The sequence below is a fragment of the Otolemur garnettii genome, unplaced genomic scaffold (genome assembly GCF_000181295.1).
Source record: "Otolemur garnettii isolate 467f Iridium unplaced genomic scaffold, OtoGar3 scaffold00070, whole genome shotgun sequence".
NCBI classification, from domain to species: domain Eukaryota; kingdom Metazoa; phylum Chordata; class Mammalia; order Primates; family Galagidae; genus Otolemur; species Otolemur garnettii.
Genome location: NW_003852465.1, coordinates 6695322 through 6703576, shown reverse-complemented (window position 1 = coordinate 6703576; position 8255 = coordinate 6695322). Strand labels below are relative to the sequence as shown.

Genomic DNA, 8255 nt, shown 5'->3' with positions numbered 1-8255 from the left:
AAAAAAAAAAAAAGAACTTACATTCTTACCAGCTCTACTGTGGGCATTTCCTCCAACTGTCCTGTTAGCCCAGGACATCAAATCTCGAGAGATAGGTGACTTTCCAAAATTCACTTTGCCTAAAAGTTATACACAAGGCTCCTTATTCAGAGCTACTCATACATGGTGGAACTTGAGGTACTATCTAACCCATTTTTTCATATGTAAAATGGGAGAATAGAATATGTGAAATGTGTGAAATTAAATGAAAAGATGAACATGAAGCATCTATACTGCCCTGTCATCACCAGTGTTGTCTCACTGCTTTAACTCCCGTGGCAGTGCATGAACACATGGTTGCTACAAGTTAATAAAAATGTAGAGGGTGCCAAAAAAAGTATACACATTTTAAGAAAAGCAAAAACTACTAAAATTGTAATACTGAGTCTCTACCGGCCACAAAAGATAAGTACAAATCACATTTGACTTCTGCAATTACAAGAGGTGTTCAAAGTGGTTACCATTAACATCTAGACACTTCTGATTATGGAGAACTACTCCTGAGCAACATTGACCAAAGAGTCTGCTTGTATCACTGCATATGCCTTTTCAGTTTCTTCCCGAAGTTCCACCAGCATAGCCTGTTTTCTATGTACACCAAATCCTGTAAGGTCCCTGTAGGTCGAAGTCAAGGGGTATTAAGTCAGGAGACCATGGGGGGAAACCAGCCACACCTCTCCATCCTATCCCTTGTCCTGGATAGTTCTCATGAAGGTAAGCTCCTACTTCCCGGTGGAAGTGCAGTGGGCCGCCATCTTATTAGAAGTAAAACAGATCATCCCCCCCAAGTGTAAGAATTGGCAGGTAAAATGGATATGCGTAGCATGTCTAGGTACCAGTACCTGGACCTTCAAAAAAGAATGGTCTGATGAGTCCCCATAGTCCACACTGACATTGAGGCCCAGTAAATGGATATCTTTTTCCACACATGGGTTTTCTGGAGCCCAGTACACACAACGTCAATTCACTGTTCCATTTGATTTAAACTGTGCTTCATCAGACCAAACCATTTTCCCCACAAACTTCTCATCCGCTTGTACCATGTTTTGGAACCACTCACAATATTACACCCTTCTATCAGGGTTGTCTTCATTCAGTGAATGTAATTATCTTAGGATGAAAACTTCCCACTTTGCTGTTTTAAGAATGCGTTGTGGGCAGCACCTATGGCTCAGTGAGTAGAGTGCTGGCCCCATATACCGAGGGTGGTGTATTTGAACCTGGCCCTGGCCAAACTGCAACAAAAAAATAGCTGCGTATTGTGATAAGCGCCTGTAGTCCCAGCTATTTAGAAGGCTGAGGCAAGAGAATCGCCTAAGCCCAAGAGCTGGAGGTTACTGTGAGCTGTGTGATACCATAGCATTGTACCAAGGGCCACAAAATGAGACTCTGTCTCTTAAAAAAAAAAAAAAAGAAAGAAAAAGAATGCGTCGTATGCTTTTTCTGCTATATCTGGTCTCATGTGCACTCTGTTTGGTAGACTTCTGCAGTGAGCATGTAAACTGTTCCAACAGGATAGCAGACACAGCAGGACTTGTCGCTGTCCGAGGTCTCGCGGCTCTTCCCTTGTGCACATCCCACACAGTACCATGCATCTCAAACTTATCACGAATAGGTGCAGTTGTTGGGTGTGTTGGAGGATCTGTTGCATACTTATGCCTTCAGTGTCCTCGCACTTCTGCAGTGTTCTCGAATTTTCTTTTCTTTTTTTTTTAGCGGGCTAGGCCAACCTTGGAGCATGAGGCCAGTGCTCCAACCATTGACATGTGGGTGTCCAGCCAGTGTTCTTGAATTTCAAATAATCACTTCAATATGGTCTCGTACTCCCCGAATGACAACCATGATTCTGCCATTTTCTTTGACTGTCCTGCCTGTTGCATGGTGACTAATGTTAACAATTATTAGATTAACACCATCATACGAGCGAATGTCATACTACACATTGCTACTGTAATTATGTTCAACTTTGGGAAGGCATAGGTGCTATGCAGATAACATCTCTCAAAATATGTATACTTTTTTTAGCACCTCCATATTTGACCTTATTGCTGGAGGCACTTTATTATTGTAACTGTATAGAGCGATAGTTGGTGTAAGTCAGTTGAAATACTAGCACCAGAACATCCCAGCTTCAATGGCTTGTGCCTGTAGTTTTCAACCTGTGCTTAGAACTGAGCGTCTGCACACTGGAGACGAATTCCCACTCCTGGAGCACATGGTTGGCTGGAGTTGGGCTCTTGTTGCCATAGGCTGGATTCAACCTGAATCCTGCTGTAGTATTGGATCAGTCCACCCAACTGCATGGTACAAAGAGAGGTTTTTTCTTTTTCTTTTTTTTTTTTTGAGACAGAGCCTCAAGCTGCCCCCTGGGTAGAGTGCTGTGGCATCACAGCTCACAGCAACCTCCAACTCCTGGGTTCAAGCGAGTCTCCTGCCTCTGCCTCCAAAGTAGCTGGGATCACAGGTGCCCGTTACAATGCCTGGCTGTTTTTTGGTTGCAGCCATGATTGTTGTTTGGCGGGCCCGGGCTGGATTCGAACCTACCACCTTAGGTGTATGTGGCTGGCACCTTAGCCACTTGAACAACAGGCACCAAGCCTGTTTTTTTTTTTTTTTTGAGACAGAGTCTTACTTTGTCCCCCTAGGTAGAATGACATGGCGTCATAGCTCAAAGCAACCTCAAACTCTTGGGCTCGAGTGATCCTCTTGCCTCTGCCTCTTGTAGGTGTCTACAGGTGCTTGCTGTAGTGCTCGGCTAATTTTAGAGACAGCGTCTGCTTTTGCTTAGGCTAGTCTCAAACTGCTGAGCTCAAGCAGTCCACCCGTTTGCCTCAGCCTCCTAGAGTGCTAGGATTATAGGAGTAAGCTACCACACCCAGCCTAGCCACACTTTTTAATTTTTCTCCACAGCACTTCTCAATAGCTAATACTAGGTATTTTACTTACTATCTTTTTTTATTTTGTCTCACCACTGGCATGTAAAGGCAGGGATTTTTGTTTGTTCAGTACTGAGAAAATTGCTTGGTAGTATGTCTATAGCATTCAATAAATCTTTGAGTTAAAAAAAAAATCCCACAGGGCGGTGCCTGTGGCTCAGTGCGTAGGGCGCCGGCACGATATACCAAGGGTGGTGGGTTCAAACCCAGCCCAGGCCAAACTGCAACAAAAAAATAGCTGGGCGTTGTGGCGGGCGCCTTTAGTCCCAGCTACTTGGGAGGCTGAGGCAGGGGAATCGCCTAAGCCCAAGGAGTTGGAGGTTGCTGTGAGCTGTGACGTTATGGCATTGTACTGAGGGTTAATAAGTGAAACTCTGTCTCAAAAAAAAAAAAAAAAATCCCACAAAAGGTGATTGGGCCTTTGCTTGAATACCTTCTGTTTTGTGTGTGTGTGTATAATAAAATTTATTCCAGAAACCCTTTTGGTGTGCATAAGAAATCACTGTGTGCAAATTGACCGAGTACTTCTGTAGATGTCAGTAGAGTAACTATTTGACAGGCCATAACTTGAGTCTGTTGCCTTGCCTTTATTACAAATAGATTTTGAATAATATGACCAGTGATTGGAGTTTTATTTTATATTTACAAGGTTTGTGTTTAGTAATAATTAATGCCCCTCTTAGGGAACACTCCTATTTGAATACCTTCTTTGATGCTTATCCTACCTCTCCTCAGAACCCTTCATTCCATTTGAAGATGACGACCATTGTCCTTAAGCTTTCTATTCTTTATCTTCTGCTTTAGTAGTTGATTTTTTGAACCAAAGTGTGGGACTTTGCATTTCTTCTTGTTTTACAAAACAGGAAGTTTTCCAAAATAGGGAAATTTCCTGGACAGTTCATGCCTTTACTGTAGAACTACTACCTGAAATTATTTTAAAATAAATAGAAAATTCTGGTACATATATGGAAAAATCATAACTGATGAAATTGAGGATTTCTTGTACTTAAATATTCTAAGATGTATTTGGACATTTCATTATAATCATGTGTCTTGCATTAGTTCAAGAAGGAATATTGAGTTAATTAAAAAAAATTATCTTATATCATGATTATTTTCCCTTCACCAAATTTACTTTCTTTCCTACATTTCTCATTTGGGCCTCTTATAATTATCATTTTCCTAGTCCCTTAGGCCAGAAATTCAGTGTGTCTTTTCCTGCATTTGCTTACCAAACCTCAGAAATTCTTCAGCTCTTTAATTTCTTGCATTTGTAATTCACTTCATAGTTGGTTACTCTAGCTATTCAAATCTCTTTGCTTCTAATTTTGCCACAATGTAATTCATTGTATACTTTGCTTGCAAATCAATGTTTTTAAGAAAGAAATCACTTACAGCACTTTTTTTTTAAGCATCATGTTACTCTTTTTTTGTTTTTGTTTTGAAACTCATGTCACCTTGGTAGAGTGCTGTGGTGTCATAGCTCACAGCAACCTCAAACTCTTGGGCTCAAGTGATCCTCTTGCCTCAGCCTCCCGAGTAGTTGGGACTACAGGCGATGGCTAAAGTGCCCAACTATTTTTAGAGATGGGTTCTCTCTCTGGTTTTGGCTCTGGCTCTGGTCTCCAGCCTGTAAGCTCAAGTGATCCTCCTGCCTCAGCCTCCTAGAACGTTAGGATTATAGGTGTGAGCCACTGTGCCCGGCCAGTGTTACTCTTATTCAGAGAGATTTATAAGATTCAATCTGAGCTTCTCAATCGTTAGAGATCCATGTATGATGTAGCCCTACTTAATTTACATTGCTCTGGTTATTTCTTTTATTACTCTTGCTGTGAGATATTTTTTTATTTATTCATTTTTGGGGTGGGGTGGGGGGAGAAAAGTGACTTCTCTACTATAGAGCTAGTGAAGTGATTTTTTCAGAAGTCCCCATGTGGGCCACCAAAATGATTTAGAAAATGCTCAGTTGCTCAGTAGGTGCTGCTTGCAGGAAAAGAAAAGAACTTCTCTAGGCCAAGATTGTAATATGAAAGTATAAGTTTATTTTATATTAGAGAAAGGGAAGAGAGTGGGGCAAAGAGAGAAGAGAGCAGAGAGTGAGAGAAGAGAAGATGGGTGGGAGAGAGAAAAGGAGCAGGAAAATGATGTGGCATCCCAAAGTAAGGAAGAATACCAGCCAATCAGTCTTTCAGATATTCTTGCCTTACATGCCTACCTTCCTCAGTACACACGGGCGTAAATACACAGGCATGCACTCACAGTTTCCCTCACTTGCTGACCCACTGTCCTTAATCTTGTCAGATTGGCCTAGCTTAAGTGCTATTTTATTTCTTGTACTGTTTTGCTCCTTTGTTGCCTTAAGTTCCTCAACACACATAATTCTTGGAAGACTCTGTTCCAAATTGATTTCTTTTCCCTAAACTTTAGTTGTTTTTATGTCTGTGACACAAAATTTATCATTTAGTCTTTGTTGCTTAATAGTTATATAAGGCTTTTCCTTTCCATAAGATTGTACTTTTTGATAGCAAGGAATATGAAAGAGTACTGGATTATTTATAAATTGATTTGTACTGTGTTCTTTTACGTATAAAATATTTCTCACTTGTGTGGTGCCTGTGGCTCAAAGAAGTAGGGTGCTAGCCCCACATAGCAGAGGTGGCGGGTTCAAACCTGGCCCCGGCCAAAAACTGCAAAAAAAAAAAAAAAAAACTCACTGATCAGAATTGTTTTTTTAAAAAATCAATATTATTGGGAGAACGCAAACATAACACTTATGTATTCTTTGATTCATCCTATAGGAAACGGTTTTCCAAAGAGAAATAAAGAAGAAAACTGTATATACCCTAAACATGGGCGATAAAGAGTATGAAGATACAGAAGGTAACTTTTCATTTTTATAAAATTTGTGTGTTTAAAGGACAGTCTAGTGTTTCCAAACTGTTCATTAGTATACACTTACAGTACATAAGAAGTTTTTTGTTTTTACTTATTTTTGTTCTTACATTCTGAAAAATGAATTTAAGAAGTAAACGTGTTTTTGTTTTCTTCTCCCATGCCTTTGGGGTTTTTTTTTTTTTTTTTTTTTAATTTTAGTTTTATGTTTGAGATAGACTCTGGCTCTGTCAGTCTGGCTAGTGTGCAGTGCTGTTATATTTCACTGCAACCTCAAACGCCTGGGCTAAAAGGATCCTTTTGCGTCAGCCTGTCCATGTAACTGGGACTACAGGTGCATGCTAGGATGCCCCTGGCTATTTTTTTCTGTTTTTAGTAGAGATTGAGTCTCACTTTTGCTTAGGCTGGTCTTGAACTCCTGACATCAAGTTATTTTCTTGCCTCAGCCTCCCATATTGTGAGGATTATAGGCATGAGCCACCATGCCTGTCTCCTTGTTTTGAGTTGATAAAGGTTTTTGGTTTGTTGAACTACTAGTTACCCTTGTTTTTCTTCTTAAAAATTTTTTCTTTGTTATTTCTGTTTTTGTTGCCTTTTTAAAAAAGTTAACTTGTAACTTTTAAAATGATTAATTTAATCTTCACTGTCAACCCAAGAACTTAAGAACACTTTAACTCTGATCATCCTACTTCTTGGTTTATAGATTTTACTAGTTATCCATTGTTTTGGTACTTTTATTTCAGATACCACAAATTAGATGATATTTTATGTAGACATTCTTTGCTTGAGTTTCTTTCCTGTCCATTTCATTTCTTCTTCCTGAAAAACATCTTAAGAAGTTCCTTTAATGAATTTCTGTTGGTGGTAAGCTTTTAAGTTTTTGTATCTATTTTATCCTCTTCAAAATAATTCAAAGATAGTTTTACTGGGTATATAAATTCTGAATGGATAGTTTTTTTCTCTTAGTGCTTTGAAGATACTATTTAACTGTTTTCTCTTTTTTTTATTCCTTGCTGTCTGAAAAATCTCTTCTCAGTCTAATTGTCATTCCCTTGTAGATCATTTTCTGTTTTATGCTTTTAAAGTCTTGTTTTCCTCTTTAAAGTTGTACAGTTCTGTGTATGGATTGTTTTCATTTCTCCTGTTTATTGTACATGGTTTTTCCTTTATCTTTGGTTATAATAATTACTTTGTCATCATTATTTCTTTGTTGCCTCTCCTTTATTCTTTTTTTGTATTTCAGTTAGTATGTTCAGCTGCTCTAATCACATTTCTTACCCTCTCTTTTATGGGTTCCATCTACTTTTCTGTCTCGTAGAATCTAGGTAGTTTCCTCAAATTTTTCTTCCAGTTCATTATGCTGGGTTGAATCAGCTGGTTAATCATTCTATGTGGTAGTAGTTGGAGATGCTGATATTTGAAGCTAGTGGGTTTCTAAATTTGTTTCCACTGCTTCTCACTCAAGGCACTTTTTTTAAGGTTTGGTAATATTTGATTATTAGCTAATATTTGTAAATTTAATTTCAAACTTAATCTGAGGGCCTAAATATTCTTTCCTGCATAGAGGATTTGTATTGGCTTTTTCCTGGACCCAGGCTGGAACCACTGTAGTCCCATTTGAGTAGCTTAGGTTAATACTGGAATCTTTCAGGATCATTTTTCCTACCCTATGGTGGACCAAAGGACTTAGTTTCCAGATCTGATCGCCAGCATAGACATTTGCACCCAGAAGATTCCAGTTTTTCCATTTGCTTGCTGTATACTGTTCGTATTTCAGTTGAAAATCTCTGATTTTTGTTTTGTGTTTATGTTGAATTTTAGAATATCTTTTGTTTACAAATTAGCAGTGCATGCTTTTGTATAAGTTGGTTAGCTTGCTGGTAGGAGTTTAAATTTGTATAGCTTCTAAGTAAGAGGATAATTTGGCAATATATATTCATGGTAAATGTATGCACATGTTGATACAGCAATTTTGGAATTTTTCATGTAGCTATACTGGAAAAAGTGTTAAATGGCCAATTTTTTTCACTGCAGTATTGTCACAGTCAAAGGTTGAAAACATTAACTGTGACAATATGAATGTCCATGAGGAGATTAAAAAAAACAGGCCACTGTATTGTAATACAGTGTTCTAGTATTTGTGAATAGATGGGAATATGGAAGAGTATGTATTAGGATTTGTTTTTCCATGCATTAAAAAAATATTTGGAAAACCACAGTTGTAACTTGTTGGATTGCATGAAACCGCATGAAGAGGGGTAAATATAAGTGGGAAATATATTTTTAAATTTTCAGGCTCTGTTGACCAGTTGATGGAAGTATTTCAGATTGCATGTGAAAACCCCACACTGTACCCTAGAAGTGCATTAATGTACATAGTTACCGTTC

At 38.6% G+C, this 8255-nt stretch overlaps 1 protein-coding gene across 3 annotated transcripts in view; it reads left to right on the top strand.

Annotated features, from left to right (window-relative positions):
* Nucleotides 1-8255, top strand: part of SCAF11 (SR-related CTD associated factor 11) — a 78550-nt gene that overhangs the window by 24681 nt on the left and 45614 nt on the right. For all 3 annotated transcript variants that reach the window (XM_023515362.1, XM_023515361.1, XM_012807513.2), the window contains one exon: nt 5774-5855. In XM_023515362.1, coding sequence (XP_023371130.1) covers nt 5825-5855 — 31 coding nt within the window. In that variant the 5' untranslated portion in view covers nt 5774-5824. The remainder of the gene's footprint in view (nt 1-5773; nt 5856-8255) is intronic.